The following is a 17087-nucleotide window of genomic DNA, read 5'->3' as shown; positions in this document are numbered from 1 at the left end:
AATGGGTTTCGTTCTAGTGCTCGAAAATAATATTCCAAAGCTTTCGTAAGTTCTCCATTACTTGTGTGGATAAGCCGTATATTATAGAGTATTTTCTTTTTAAGCAAAATCATTTAGATTTCTCTCCTTTCCTTTAAAATGCCAAGCAGCTCTTAAATATTGAGCAACCTGGATTCTACTTATTTTTATTGATTTTTCTTTCAATTGTCCATATAAAAATTATATCAACATCGGATGCTAAAGTCGCTCTAATGGGCTTCAGTGGCGACATTATAGGCATTTGAAGCGACTTTTGGCGCCACAAAAGTCCAATTTCTTGTAGTTAAAACTCATGACAAAACAGTAGACTGCAGGATATATAACTTCAGCATGCATTAGCATGAAGTTTTAGCTTCAACATGAAACAACTTCATGCTACATTAGCATGAAGTTTTAGCTTCAACATGAAACAACTTCATGCTACATTAGCATGAAGTTTTAGCTTCAACGTGAAACAACTTCATGCAAGTGTGATTCCGAAGATGAATCTGGATAAGATTCTAATTTTTTTGATAAAGCTGTTGAGAGGAGAGGAGGAGATCTTTTTTCACAAATGAGGTTGCAGATCGCGCGATTAATGCGTGATGCAGGTTTTATATCTTTTGTCAGGGGTGTAATTGTCATATCATTACAGATTTTTTGTCAGCTGGCTATCAAATCAATAATTTTTAAAAATAGGATACGGGTTAAAAGGTGGCACAAATATAGAATACGGCAGCAAATCCCCCGAAAAAGTCATGATGATAAAAATAGGTCCATTAGATTAAGGGCCAGGGAGCCTAAGGACGTCATGTAAAAATCCAGCCAACTAGTTAAATTGTTCGCTCAGGAATTAGACTTGTACAGTCTTTAAAGCGCATTGCTAAGAACTAAAGTTTGCTTTCTTTATTCACATCACTTCTTTCTTGTTTTGCCTATGTACAATTTGTTTAGGGTGTCACACTTTACCACTTTAGAGACTTATCTTTTGAAGAGATTTGAATTCACTTTAACTCAATTGACGCATATCTCATCACCTATCTTGATGATTCGTAATTTCATTGAACTAAATTCAATGTTGAATTGTGTTAGACTCTAGGGAAACATTTTAAGTTGTGCATGCGTTGATAGAATGTAAATATGGTATAATAATCACATTGCGAGGGAGTGGCAAACCATGGGTACCATTCTGATTAACAAAAAGTGAACTCATATATGTGGAGAGCAGAGGATTGGTAAGACCACTTCCTTGTGATGGCTAAACCGGTTGAGACCCCATTCATTTAGGAAAATTAACAAGGAAAAAGGGTCAAAAATACAATTCTAACTACAAGAGATATCTTACATTCACCCTGTTATACTTTCGGTCCATTTATACCCTTACTAGCAAACCATCTCTTATTTGACCTTTGACCATAACGGAGGTCCAACATAAAGTATAATAAATGGCAATTTTAACCCACAATAAAAAAAATAAAGGAGTAACTTGGGTCTTTTCTCCCAAAATATTTTGACACGTCGGATCCACCAAGTCCATGCTATAAGCGCCATTAAAGTCGAGGGCAAATACGAGCCAATTTGCCAACAACAAGAGTATAAATGACACTAATATAACGGAGAATAAACGGAGGCCAAATAAAGAGAAAAGAACCAATGATAGAAATCCAGAAATAGATAAAAAAAAACCATACTCTTCACATCAGCCAAACTGACTACATTCATGCAGACATAACCTGCTTGATAATTCCAAACGCGAACATAACAGGATAAAAGCTATAACAGCTGAAAGGAGTACAGAGCCCTTGGAACACAGGCTACACAAATACTGAGACAGTGCTTGAACCTCTAATATTCATCTCTGTAAATTCACGAAATGATTACTCCATCACTTAAGATGTTGGGAGATATCTTTCGGCATCACTTTTCCACAACCAATCCCCACATTGATATATGCCGTCAGATGAATATAGTCCAAATACCATAGAGCAACAACTTTTACAGCTTTATCCGATGAACATACAGCGAAAAGGAAACAACGACAAATGCCAAATACTACATAAACCAGGGGACTCACCAACAGTCAGTGTTTTACCGGACCTATCCAGTGTCAGTATGTACTGCTAAATTCTTTTTGGATCACTTAAATTTTTGTCATTAGATCTAAGATGAACTCCATTGTCTCAGCAACCGTGAAACAGCCAAGTTATCCATTCTCTCAGACTCCAAGGAGTGGCATACCTTCAACTTGAGATTTCTGCAAGAAAAAGAATGGCTCAAATAAATACCTCAACCTCTTGGCCTCTCATTCTAAACTATTTTGGGGAAGAAAGGGGGAGAGTCAGCATAACAAATTATTTTTTTATAAATCAGTATAACAAAGTATAGCACACTGGATGATGCTTTACGTCAGAACAAACACCGGTCAATGTAAGAGGACACAGAACATTCAATCATATTGGGAAATTGACAGGGTCAATCTTCTTTTACAAACACCGGAAGCAATGAAATTGATGGAGGAGCAACAAGATGCCACTGTGTGGACACTGGACAGGCAATAATAATGGTACTTTTTCCGTTAAATCTTGTTATCCAAGGCTGCTCGAACAGGACAATACCACAAGAAGGGGTGTTTGGTTCGGTTCGGTTTTCGTCAAAATCAAAACCAATCCAACTATTTTCAGTTCCTTTTTCCGGATTATGTCGGTTAATTCTGTTGGCCCATGAAACACAAATCCATGATCATCTTCTACCTAAAACATCATAATTATCCCCTTCCATAATATCTAACTTTCATTCATACATTTTTAAGCCTAACCAAATTGTAATAATTAAAAAGAATTAAAAAATGACTCCTCAAAGTCTGCAATATGAAGCCAAAACTCAATATGAAATCTAAAAACTGATATGTTTTGTTTACTTTGTTGATGAAATATCTCAAAACCAAAAAAGATATCTGAGCTTAATAAATGTATAAGCTTGTGAAAGTGAAAGAATAAAAAGATTATAGTATTTAAACTACACTTGCTAATTAAATGTATTTAAACTCCACTTGCTAATTAAGTAACCATATGAATTAGAATGAAACATTTAAAAAACACAAATGGATCCTCTATAATAGCTATGTTAAATATTACTCTATTCAAAGAAAGGATCACAAATATGTCTAGAATAATTTTTAAAGAAAACATTATATAAATTTTAAATTATTTATAAGAATAAACCATAAATATATTTATGTCTGGCTGGTTCGATTTTTCTTGTCCAAAACAAGACTAAATACATGTCGGTTCTTGATTTTTCGTGAACACCTCTACTGGTGCATGTGGGAAGGTCTTTATGGTGCAATTTTAGGCTATAATAAAGCAAAATAAGTTTGATTTTGTGCATAAATTTTGAGTCTTTTAGTTTATGAATGATGTCCAAAATGGAGTGTACTTTTTACATTGCCTTATTATTTATTTGGAACGATATTTGCATGTTTGGTATTCTTTAACAACAATTTGGATGTCATATTTTTAGAGGGGAAAAAAAAAGGTAAGTATGATCTTGATGTTCCAATGAAGTTACTATAATGAATTTTATACTATGATGTTCCAAGGAATTTCATATAGTTAACTTGAAATTCATAAGTAACCTTGGAAATAATAGAGGCAGCCTTGCTTTGAAACCTGATCATGATATTGTCCGATTTATTCTTGGATATTTTATGCTTTCCAATAGTTCGCAACACACTGGCGACCACATATTATTCCAATAAATGTTTTTCAATAGTGGCACTGGATACTAGCAAGATTGTTTTCAAAGCTAGATGTCAATATGTGTATGTTTCCATGCATGGTATAACTCATAAAACAAAAGTTCACAAAGTGCTCGATGTATATTCAAATATTATGACCCACTTCTAATGTGCTCTTGATTTGTTTTGGTAAAAGAAAAGAAATCAAATTGGATAAAGGTTTGTATAAAGATAAGACATGGGTGGATTCGTTCAATGTCGTTACGGTTGAAGACGTTGTTCCATAGATTGAAAATGCAAGCATCTTTATGCAGACATTGAATGGATCCACCCATTCCTTTATAAAGACCTTTATCCATTTGATGTCATTCCTTTTTTACCGGAAAAATCAAGAGCACACAAGGAGGTGTTGGATAATAACAAAATATGCATCATCCATCGTGCGAACTTTGATTTTATGAGTTGCACCATACTTTGAAAACATAAAAGCATTTATTGTTGAAATATAATCTTGTCAGCATTCGGTGCCACTGTACAAAAATATTTATTGGAATAATATACGGTTGACGGTGTGAAAGGACTGTTTCAAAACATAAAATCTCCAAAAAATATATCGGATGACTTTATGATCAAGGCTTCAACACAATATAGTCTCTACTATTTCCAAGAAATTTGTCAAAAATAGCTTTAATCTTGAGATCAAATAAAGAATCCTTAACAGTGAACTTCACAGGAACGCCAAGATCATACTTTTCTTTTCTTCTCGAATAATAAAATATGACATCCAAATGCTGTTAAATAATACTCCCTCCGTTTCAAATTAAATGAGGTAGTTTGACTTGGCACGGAGTTTAAGGAAAAAAAAGAAAGACTTTTGAAATTTGTGGTCTTAAAAGCTTAAGGGGTAAAGCTTTGTGGGGCCATGATTTTTGTGTGGTTATAAAAGCTTCTCATTAAGGGTAAAATGGGTAAAATGAGGAGTTTAAAGTTGAATTATTTCCAAATTTAGAAATGTGTCATTTATTTTGGAACAGACTAAAAAGGAAAGTACCTCATTTAATATGAAACGGGGGGAGTATCAAACATGTAATATCATTCCAAAAAAAATATAAAGGCAATGCTACTCCACTTTGGACACCATTCATAAACAAAACACATTCAGGAGTTATGCACAAAATCAAACGTCTTTTGCTTTCTAGTTATAATATTAAAAACCCACCCGAAATCACCTTAAAATGCACCAGAAAAACCACCCCAACATGCACAAAAAAACACCTACCCATATTGCAACAGATACACCACAAAGAAATGCACTAGAATTATAAATGAGAAAAATGCAACAAAAATCTCTGAACAAAATGCAATACCAGAATTACTAGCAGCGGAAGGCGGTAACTTTTTCCACCTTTTCAATGGAAAGCCTTGCTAACATGAAAATCTTATTATGAGAAATACGCATTAATATGATTTGGAAAGTGAGGGCCCTCACAAAAGTTGCATGTTTTGGATGGATTGCTCATAGTCATGGCGCATGTTTAACTCAAGACAACTTGCAAATAAAAGGGTAAGTGTTGTGTAATAGGTGTTTTTTGTGTGAAGGTGCACTGGAATCTGTAAATCATCTATTGCTGGCCTGTAATCAGACTCGGCCAATTTGGAACATGATCCTGAACATTTTTGGAGTACAATGAGTTGTACCAGGTACTTAGAAGAATTAGAAGAAGAGCAGCAGATCTAGCTGTCCATTATAATCTGGACTATTTGGGTAGCGAGATATCATAGGTGTTTTGATGGAAGGAGAGAACATATTGCTTTCGTATTGGAACAGTAGTGTGAATGAATTAAAGAATCTTTTGGATTTAATTGACCCCTTAAGAGCAGAATAGAGTTGATTATCTCCTTCTTGTACATATTTAGTACCTCCTGGGTACTTCAATAAAATTACTTTACTTTTCCCCCAAGAAAACAATCGCTGAGCAAACTAAGTGAACCATGTATAATCCCTGGGTTTTCTGAACTATTAAATGATTTGACTTTATTTACCACCAAGACTCCTTGGTGCTTCATATATCTCCCCATAAAGCTTCTACATCACAATGACACATAAAAGGGGCATGTTGGAAGAAAGCCTTTGTAGACTTCCTATTTGTTTTCAGTATACTAAACCAAGGGCCCGCAGCTACTTTTTACACAGATAAGCCTTGCAACTATTTATACATACCAAACTCTGTGATGGATATTTCCCTGGCTACGTATCTTACATCATTTTGACGTTCGGTGTAACACTTGAATTACCTCACAAGTCACTACTCCCAACCATATATGAACTTTATTTTATGGCAGGCGAAATGAAACTGGAGAAAACCCCAAAAAGATAATTAAGAAAAGGTTTCACCTCCTGCATGAGAATATCTTCATAACTTGATTGAATGAAATCCAAATGAGGAAATTGTAATCTACTTAAAGGACGTCCAAGTTCTGCCTAAACTTGCAAATAAAATTGAGAGCTAAAAGAGATTTTACTCCATTTTAGTTTAAGTAGATAATAATCAAAACATAGTAGATTTCACAAGATTCTGGTCCACTTTTGCCCTAAAATAGAACCACCGCAAAACCAATTTAAATTCAGTTCACATTCTCCAAGGTTGAACCAGTGCAGTTATGAACCAACAATTCATCAAACAAGGAATGGTAAATAGTCACTCGTTGATCATTTCTTTCTAAGCGTCGACTTAAAGCAACTGCATATTGCATAGACCAAATAAATATAAATTATAGTTTATGCAAATCTAGTCAACTGCATATTGACTTCTGATTCAAATAAATTAGTCATGTATCAAGCAAACCTAGTCAAATGCTTTAACACAGTTCCATGATAAACAGGTAATAGCTTTTCTTTATAACGGTAGTCTCAAGGCCAGCCTGCGCACGCCTCGATTATTACATCGGGTACCTGCTACCTCCCACCAACCAGATTAAATGCAAGTAAAAATGAAGTCGAAACGATGATCGGCAATTGACACAGACAGAAGATGCATCAGCATATGGCAAGATTAGACTCTCAGTTAGCTCAGCGCACTAACAAATTGCATACGCGAAGCATACCTATACAAAAGACTCACCATTGGTGCACCATCAAACATGCAGATAAATGATCACTGGCAATATATAGCCTGATCTATGTGCGGCGGAATTTGCTTGATCTCTGTTCCTAGCTCTTGTTCAATTCGATACCTGTCAGATACACTCAGTATCATTAGTTCATTACCAAGTACGTAAACTAAATGACCTTCTATTGTAAAAGAATGCATACAGATTGAAGCGATCCTCAAAGGTAATCAGGTTCACAGCTAAACCAAGATGCCCAAATCTCCCTGAACGCCCAACCTGCAAAAATATACGTAATAAGAAAATAGCACATATAGAGATAGACAGGTGATTCACTTAGCAAAGATTTGTCATTTATACCCTGTGTAAATACGTCTCTGAGTTCTTCGGGAAATCAAAATTTATAACGACATTGACTGCTTGAATATCAATCCCTCTAGTAAACAGATCTGCACTCAACATGAAAGAAAAGGTTACTAAATCGATCAAGAAAATACATTAAACATCATACAATATAATTACAAAGAAGTGCACTTAGTTATCCACATGGAAAGAAGAGGACTCAAAGAAAATCGGGTGTGAACAATTCGATATCAAGTCAGAATCATCATCTATCAGCAGGCACAAGGACAAGATCATCATGCAATAGTCAAGTCAGCATATGTCATAAAGCAGGTAATATAGTTGATCCCAGTAATTCCACATGTACATACGGACAATGAAATTACGGAGCGTTGAAAAAAACCAAGTCTAAGAAAGAGATAGGAGCAACAACCAAGATAAAACGGGACACTGCACAAACATTCTCAGTTAACTCACCTGGACTAGTTTCGGGAATCAGGGAGGCACCCATTAAAAAAATGCAAACATATCAACCATAAACAAAGGGCAAATTCACCAACCAACATTGATGACAAGCTGCCACTTGAGAACCAGCATTAACAACAGAAAATAATACTCCCTCCGTTTCAATTTAAGATGAGGTAGTTTCACTCGGCACGAAGTTTAAGAAAAAAAAAACTTTTTAAATTTGTGGTCTTAAAAGCTTAAGGGGTAAAAGTTTTGTGGGGCCATGACATTTGTCTGGTTATAAAAACTTTTCATTAAGGGTAAAATGAAGAGTTTAAAGTTGAATTTTTTCCAATTGTAGAAATGTGTCATTCTTTTTGGAGCGGACTAATAAGGAAAGTGTGTCATCTAAATTGAAACAGAGAGAGTAGCAAGTATGAGTACTAGTAGTTTCAAGCAGATGCCATTTATCATACCAGTACAAACAAGGTTCCGGCAAGCACCATTGCGGAAGTCATGAAACACTCTGTTCCTGTGATCTTGAAGCATCTTTGCATGGATGTAGAAGCATGAATAGCCTAGCTCTGTAATCTTCTTGGCGAGAAGTTCCACACGGTTTACAGAGTTGCAAAAGATAATTGATTGATTGATTTGAAGCTGTAAAAGGTTTTAGAATGTGTGAATTGCAGCAGATTTCAAAATATCGAAGCATAGTTATGTTAGGTACAGACCTTTGAGAATAAAGTGTTGAGGCAGTGAAGCTTCTGCCTTTCTTCTACAAAAGCATAAAACTGTGTTATACCCTTGAGAGTGAGTTCGTCCATAAGGTTGATAACATATGGCTTCTGCAGAAATCTATCTTTGAAGTCCTTGACTGTGACAGGGAATGTAGCAGAGAACATTAAAATTTGACGATTTGTTGGCAAGAAACGAATCAGCTGCACAATGGAAGGTTGGAACTCTGGAGAAAGAAGCTTATCAGCCTGAAGAACATAAGTACACACAAAGATAGAATTAGTAGTCATGTCGAGTGTTGTTTTCAGTCGAAACAAAAGATACCATATGTGTGGAAACAGTCCTAGAGTGAAATCATTCTGAAAAGGTATTAACTCGTAGGTTCTAAGTGAATAGAATAACCAAACCAGTCTTTGTTTTAAATAAAGTCATAACCAACTAGCTTATGCTAGTTGACCAAAACTTTCTCTACAAAAAAAAAGCTATTGCATGTGAAACAGTACTTTATACTGAGTAAGGCACTCAGACAAATTTTTTTTATAAGCACGCAGTCGAACAATTAATAGCAAGTTGTCATCCTTTTAGTCTTCTATATGTTCTCTCAAGAAGACTATCGATACAGATTTAACCCCATCAATATTAAGGAGGGGAAAGGGAAGAAGAACTACCTCATCCATGATAAGCATGGAGCAATCTTTCAAAACACATATTCCCTTTCTCGCAAGGTCAAGTATTCTTCCAGGAGTTCCAACTAGTAAATGAACTGGTTGATAGAGTCTCATTATATCATCCTTCAAGCTGGTACCCCCAGTGGTAACCATGACTTCAATTTTTAAGTGCTTCCCAAGTTCTTTACAAACCTGAGATGTTTGAAGAGCCAATTCTCGTGTGGGAACAAGAATAACAACTGCATTCAGAGACACCAGACAAAAGTAAGAACACAACTAAAACTGAGTGAAACAAATCTCATTTCTATGAAGCACAACAAAATACAACTATTTCCTTTTTGTTGCAAAGGAGGCTAAATCAATCTTTAGGACCAATAAACCTCATCAATAAAGCTTCCATTAACCAAAATACAAGCAAGACATAACAGCAGGCGTATGACTGAGCTGTATATGACAAGAGAGTTGGTGCAAAAGGAGAATCTGTTTTAAAGCTATCAGCACATGCAAGACTGAGAAAACAAACTCTCTTTCAAAACCTTTAGATTGCCAGCAGGCCATAGTTTATCCAATCAAATGTGGATATCTTTCAGTATGCACCATCAAAATAAAGTATAAATAACAACTTTCATGAGCCCATTCAATGTGCAACCAACGGAGAAGGAATTGCCATTTACATTTTATCTAGAACTCTAAAATTATGCCAAGTCAAGGAACGAAATTCAGCTTCATTATTAAACAAACCAGCCCGAGCTTGAGATGCTGACCTCAACAGAGACTCGAGCTTATCTATATTAACTCAAACAACAACAACAACAACAACAACAAACCCAGTATATTCCCACAAGTGGGGTCTGGGGAAGGTAGTGCGTACGCGGACCTTACCCCTACCTAGTAAAGGTAGAGAGGTTGTTTCCAATAGACCCTCGGCTTAGAAAGAGTGAGAAAAGGAAGAAAAAAGGAAAAAAAGAAAAAGAAAAAAAAAATATATATATATATAGAGAGAGAGAGATCTATATTTAACTCAAAGCTCTTCATAATGTAAAAGAATTTTCACGATTGAGTAAGAGTTAGCATTTATGTTCAAAAAAATCACATAAAAAGAGCAAAACTTCCGCAAGTTCCTTTTATTACAAGCTATACGTGTTCCTTCACAGAATAAGTGTGCACTAATGCACTTAAATTGAAATTAAATCCAGAGAATCACTCTGCAAAAGAAGTTTGTTTGTGTCATATAGATGCACACATAAGGTTTCCACACTGCTATGTTGCAATTCCACTAAGAATCAGGAATGTTTTATAAGGGCCTAAAAGAGCCAAGCTGGCGACCTCAATTAGTAAATAAATATGCCATGTATTTGAACCAATAAAGGGTTCGCAGAATAACTATGAACTGCTTGTTAGAACCTTGAATGGCATTGACGTCCTGATCAATTTTTTCCAATGCCGGAATGCAGAAAGCAGCAGTTTTCCCAGTTCCATTTTTGGCCCTAGCCAGAATATCACTCCCAGTAAGAGCGATTGGGATACTTTCTTCCTGGATTGGAGATGGTCTCTCAAAACCCTTCTCATAAATTCCCATAAGCAATTCGCGCTTAAGAAAATAGTCTTCAAATTCATTTCCCTTAGTCGCTGTCACATCCTACCAGGAAAATAAACGGTTAGCACAGTAACTAAGGTAAGTCCAAAGGAGGCAAAGAAACAAAGGTGCAAATGCAGCTCATGCATGCAGAACAATGAGAAATGTCTTCCTATAGAATATTTTACAATCACCACCATAAAATGAAACCCAAAAAAATGCAGTGATAAACAAACCAACTTAATGAACATGAGATAACAAAGCAAGACATGCAGAAACCAAAATATCTAGGTGAGGTATTATTGATGTTACAGTAACCTAGTATTAAAAGAATATAGAATATTAATAGTGTAGAATCATAATAACCCGAACATATAAACTGCTATGTATCACATAAATAGCCCTCGCATGCAAAATATGATACGCCACAAGAAAGAGCGAAAATTGCACGACTCCTGGAACAGAAATTCCCGACTTCCCACAACTCTATAAAAGCAACTTGTTATTGCTATTCCGCTTAAACGTGCCACTTGCACTCTTAATCTATGCCAAGCCTCTTTGCACAAGGGCACTTAACAAGTTCTCAGTACCACAATTACAGAGATGAAAGATGAAGATAGTATAGTTCATAGACACCATACAGGAAAATAAGAAGGTACGACATGACTAAGGGAAACCTCATAAGTAAATTGAAGAATAGACTATATACTAAAAGAATGAAAGCAGCTTTAGCTTTCTTAGAAGTTTAAGAGGGTATTTGGGTATATTGATCTGTGTCAACCGCATAAACTGCTAGAGACGGGACCCCTTTATTTATAATTTCAGATCTGCGACATGCCCAGCCCTTATGTGCAACATGATTCTTTTTCTTGGACCAAAGATGTAGAAACATTATGTTTATGCAGCACAGTGAGAGTCGACCACATGAGTCATGACTGACCAGATACCACGTTGATTGGTGTGAACTGTCTCATCTAAAAGTTAAAATGGTTAGATAAGGCAATGCTATCAAAGGTGGAACGCACAGGAAAGAGCTAAGTGTCAGCTCAAACTTTAAGCCCAAAGCCTGGGTAAAAGCAGAGGCAAGGAAAAATATCTAAATGTGTGTATGTAATGCAAGGAAAAATAAACATAAATATAAATTTTAAATATAAACAATTATATGCACCAACGAATTGAGAAACTGCAACCAATCGGAATACATAACATAAAGGTTATGTCAATCAAGTTTAACTGTCATCTCAAATTTCTGAATTAGATGCATGATTCAAAATCAGATGAGTGACTAGTTTTCTTCTACTAAATTATAATTTCCAATTTCAAATTATCAATTAAGTTTCTCAACTTAGTATATCACTTTCTATATTTATTATTTTGTGTTGTCCACTTTAAGACGGAATCATGGGCATTGCGACATGCACAACGATGCACTAAACTGCCAGTTAGACGAGGCAAAGCATCTAGCCCATTCTGCACCGAGATTCAAGGCTCAAATATGCCTTAAGCAAGCTTTTTACAACATTAAAAAGTACCGTTCGGTACACAAAGCATCCACGCTCACGCAGAGCCGAGGAAGATAGCAAAGAAAAGCTCTAAACTTCAGGCTATCACTCCAGAAGCATAACCATAGAAGGCCAGTTCTGCTCCTATCAGAGCAAACTCTCAGTCACCTAAGTTATTAACAGTGCCTCCAACCCAAACCCGCCCTAGAACACAAACCTCACTCGGGCGAGTAAATCTGAACTATGCTTGCACTAATAAGATCCCTCACAATATCTAATTCTGAAAGGCTGTTACGGATACTCCTTTAAGTGACATCACTTTGGATGCTCAAACACAAACAACTGAAGGCTTAAATTCATAATATTCTATTTGTTAGCTACATACTCTTTTTTTTTAATTATTTGATAACCGAGAAATCTAGAAGGGCCAGTGGCGCACAGTTCGAATTCGATGGACAATTCATATCTCTTAGATATATATTTTGAAGACACCCATGCCCAAAAATTGATAAGGCCACGGAATAAACTATGAGATGCTTGTATGACCACTTTCTTTAGCAGGTACCACTTCATTTTACTACATTTAATTTATGAAACAGGCAAAGTGAACATACAGTCTGAGTTATATAGAAAAAATTTTAAACATGATTTCTAGGAAGAACAACGAACATGGCTTTAACAGTGTCATCATCAAGAGAATAAATCAAGATAAATTCAACTAATAGCGTACGGAGTTGACAAATGCAAGTTACCTCTGTCCTGTATCGAGTATCAGGTGCTGGTATGTTCAACCTCGCCTTCCAGTCTTGTGAACTAGAGAAGAGGAAAAAGAGATTTAGCTCTCCCTTTTAAGGTATAAAACATGTTCAGCAGAATAGTTATTAAAATAAACCAGACTCGTGAAACATACAATCCCAAATAACCTTCCCAACATTATAGACAAAGTGTTAATCAGTTGAATTTCGAGGAAAGATGTATCATCCCTAACTATATTCTTGATGAAGCTAATAATCAGAATTATACATCATCTAGAAGCTAAGTTCCCTCGAAAGTGAAGACACCCCTTGACCTAAGGCCCTTAAGGCTCGGGATTAGCCACTTGTGTCAGATGAGCAGACTGCACAAGACCCCCCCCCCCAAAAAAAATCCAAACATTCCTATTGTCTGCAGGAATCATATCGAGATTCACAACCAACTCTTTCTCTATTGTCCCACAGTTCACAAGATGCAAGGACATGTGGCCTTAAATTTGGGACAAAGGGTTCTAAGCATTGCAAGCTCTTGTATTGCTGAGCCCAATTTGTTGCATTTAAACAAACAGTACAAAAAGTTATGAGAAACAACATTCTTCATTTATGAAAAAGCAGTTCCAACAACCATATGACTAGCTAAAGCACTTTGTCCATGAAAAATGACACCTGTCAATATCTTGTGAACCTTATACATCCCTCTCTAATCACATTTGAATCATGAAGTGTCAACTATTAAGCTGCCTTTAATGCCAGAATTATTTAAGACTTGTGAATTAGCTAAATTAAGTAAAGCCAGCAAAGAGTAAAATCACTCAAGATTGAGCTCATTGAATGTATATATTCATGGACCAAGCTTATCCTAACCTGAAAATAGAACACTCTTACCTCCATCGCTAACCCCCTTTTATCGAAAGTCAAAGTTGATCCCAACCACAAGTTTAAGACTTGTGAATTAGCTAAATTAAGTAAAGCCAGCAAACACTAAACTCACTCAAGAATGAGCTCGATGAAGGTGGTTAAGTACTCGTCGACCAAGGCGCCAAGCTTATCTAAAGCTGAAAGTACAACACTCTTACCTCCATCATTAACCCCCTTTATCTGAACTCAAATTGATCACAATTCCCAACCACAAGTTTTCAAGCGGTACATACTACTTTTTTTTATGAAGAAGTGGTACACACTAATACTATGTCAGTATCCATGTATATTGCTATATAATAGAACGATTCAACTCCCCAATAGGAAGGGCAGATGGTGGGCATTTCCTTCAAAGGAAGGGGCACAAGACAGTACTCCAGTTTCTATCATTTCAGACCACACACTTTCTTCAGTCCGTTTAGGAGGGTCTAGGTACTCTAGTTAATCTCAGCACGGGTTTTCATCCACAGACAGATGGGCAAGTAGAGAGGACTATTTAGACGCTCTAGGACATGTCGCAAGCAAGAGTTATTGATTTCTGGATAATTGGTGATATGATCCGGGAAAGCCCGGATAGGCTTTACCTGTTCCTACTTGCCAGACTATCGATACACTGAAATATTTCTACCTGCAGTTACAAATTTCCTGTAATGCAGCCTAGTAAATGGCTCAATACTAATTCAAATAAAGAGGATTTAGTACAAATTTTTAATGATGGCACCCACTAAATCATTAATTCAACTAAATTCCCACAATTATCTGCAATTTAAAAATTCTAATTTGTATACTATTTTGTACGAACAACTTAGGTTTTGAATCCTACCACAAACTAATCAACCGAAACTTGACAATGTCATCCATATGTTTCAAATAGACGTCAAATTCAGCCTAAACCTAAACTCGTCCTAACCAACATTCTCCATATGCAGGGTAGAGGACCCAAGTGGGGAACTAGGTATCGTCTGAACTTTATACATATAGCTAAAAATATTTATTACTCCCTCCGTCTCATTTTATGTGAAAGAGTGTCAAAAAATGGGACGGAGGGAGTACTAAATATTTATGTGACCTCTTTTCTTTTTAGTCTATCCCAAAAAGAATTACATATTTTTATATTTAGAAATAATTTAACTTTAAACTTCTCATTATAACTTTAACAAGATTATTTATAGCCACACAAATGTGTACGACTTATTTGAGATCGCAAATTTCAAAAGTCTTTCTTTTCTTTAAACTTTTATATTAAGAAACAATTTAACTCCAAAATTCTCATTTTACCCTTAATGAGATGATTTAAGGCCACACAATTGTAAATGATTTATTTCAGACCACAAGTTCCTTTATTTTTTAAACTCCATATCCAGTCAAACACCGTCACATAAATTGGGAGGAAGGCAGTACTAAATATATTTTACTAACTTCACACCCTTTTCACATAAGGGTAATGAGTACGAGCAAAGGTGGATGTAGCCTATAAACAAGAGGTTCAAATGAACATGTGCGTGTGAAAAGCCACTAAGAATATTTCAACTAATATTAAATTCCAACTCATAATTTCAAAAGTACAATGTGTTCAGTCCTAAGAATTTAAAAAGTTGAACTCATCAAGCTTAAATCTTGAATCTACCTCTGAGTACGAACAGTACTACTCGCCTCACTAAATCCTGAATGGATCCGAACATATGGACACACACACACAAAAATAAATAAATAAGCAACTACCTTTGGTCAAGTGCTTCAGATTGAACAGTCTTTTCAACCTCATCGATGGACGAATCAGATGCCGCCAACTGTTGGTTCCTTCTGAGCCATTGCTGCTGCTGTGTTATCTGTTGTTGTTGGTTCTGATAATGCTGCTGCGGGTGCTGCTGCTGGTGATTCATCGGATTTCTCTGCACATACTGCTGCTGAGGGTTTCTTTGTTGAAAATTAGGGTTTGCGTTAGGGTTAGGGTACATGTTTCCGCCGCCACGTCCTCCGCCACCGCCTCCCATTCCCGGCGGCGGATATCTTCCCCCTCTCGGATTCATCGCCAATAAAGAAAAAAAAACTAAGAATTATAACAAGCGTAAAATGAAGAGAAAATGAATTAGCAATATAACTTTATGAATCTGAAGAATCTGTGGTGAATTTGACGAAATTGTGAAGAAAATTTTAGTGAATTGGATGAAATTTTAGGGGAAATAATTGCAGGGATCGTGGGCCTAGGGCGTAAAAGAGATTTGTTAAAATTGCAACAGAGGTCGCTTCATTTATACCTTTTTATGGAACGGGCGGATTTATACTTATTATAATTGCAATAAGGGACTTCAATTTAAAGTGAAATGCGAGTAGGGCCCTAGGGGTCGTTTGGTTGGGGTTTTAGAAGATATAAATCTGTTAATATATAATAGGAGAGGCAAAGAAAGATTATGATGACAAGTGGCATAACATTAAATTAACATTTGTAAATTTTTTGGACAATTCTCCAACTTTGTTGGAGTTTCAAATTTATTTAAAAAAAGTGAAAATTTTGAAGAAGGCAGTTATTTCGAAATTTCTTTTCTTTTTTTTTCTTTTAAAATAGAATAGGAACTTCAAACCTAGCAGTTAATTTCTGCCGATTCCAAAAGTTTTATTTTGAATTTTTTTTAAATATGTAAAAACTGCCCATCGTCAACTGCTTGCCTTTTTGGTGGAAAAAATTGCTTTTCTTTTCCACATGCTCTATAACTTCTCAGACAAAGTTGAGTCAACTGCTTTTCTTTTTCAAGCACAATAGAATTTCAAACTAAGTTCAGTTTGCAAATTGACATGGAAGATCAGAAGAAAATCGTAAGAAAAAAAATAGGTATACGGAAAGTCTGAACTGTTTTTTCTTTTCATCCGATAACAATGGTATGAACTTTTGCCCTCTTTTTTCTTTGTTTGCCTTACATTAAAATTTTCTTCTGTAGTACTTTTTAGATATGTACTATATTGCCAGGTTGTGACAGAAATTATGGACCACAAAGATTTATGTCTAACACTTTCCCAAGCAGAAGGAGGTAGACCGAAAGTCTTACCATGTAGGCATATAAGTGCTTTGTAACTATAGCAATACTTAAGTGCTTTGTAACTATAGCATTAATACTTACAAAGGAAAAGAACTTTGTAATAGAAAGATTTTAACTTGAATTGTGTTGGAGTCCCTAACAAGAACAACCGAAACTTGATTTTAAAAAAATATAGTTTCTCTTAATTGTATTCACGTTCAAGCTCATTTTTTAAGGATGCATAATCAATATCTTTTATTTTACAGAGAAT

The 17087-nt window shown here is 35.7% G+C and overlaps 1 protein-coding gene across 2 annotated transcripts; it reads right to left on the bottom strand.

Moving 5' to 3' along the window:
• Positions 1673 to 16043, bottom strand: LOC109231104 (DEAD-box ATP-dependent RNA helicase 8-like). Of its 2 annotated transcripts, none has more exons than XR_002068757.1 (10): positions 15525 to 16043; positions 12885 to 12945; positions 10459 to 10693; positions 9055 to 9293; positions 8383 to 8634; positions 8128 to 8308; positions 7223 to 7311; positions 7068 to 7141; positions 6860 to 6988; positions 1673 to 2272 (listed from the first exon to the last, which is right to left on the bottom strand). XR_002068757.1 is itself a non-coding variant. In XM_019396664.1 (10 exons), exons 1-9 carry the CDS (start codon positions 15830 to 15832, stop codon positions 6910 to 6912), a joined length of 1518 nt encoding a protein of 505 aa, XP_019252209.1. In that variant the 5' UTR covers positions 15833 to 16043; the 3' UTR covers positions 1673 to 2272; positions 6877 to 6909. The 2 variants fall into 2 exon arrangements, 1 of the variants encoding a protein (XP_019252209.1); XM_019396664.1 differs by having other exon boundaries at positions 6877 to 6988.

The sequence above is a fragment of the Nicotiana attenuata genome, chromosome 8 (genome assembly GCF_001879085.1).
Source record: "Nicotiana attenuata strain UT chromosome 8, NIATTr2, whole genome shotgun sequence".
Taxonomy (NCBI): Eukaryota; Viridiplantae; Streptophyta; class Magnoliopsida; order Solanales; family Solanaceae; genus Nicotiana; species Nicotiana attenuata.
Note: the sequence above shows the minus strand (reverse complement) of the source record. Positions and strands in the feature narration are given on the sequence as shown.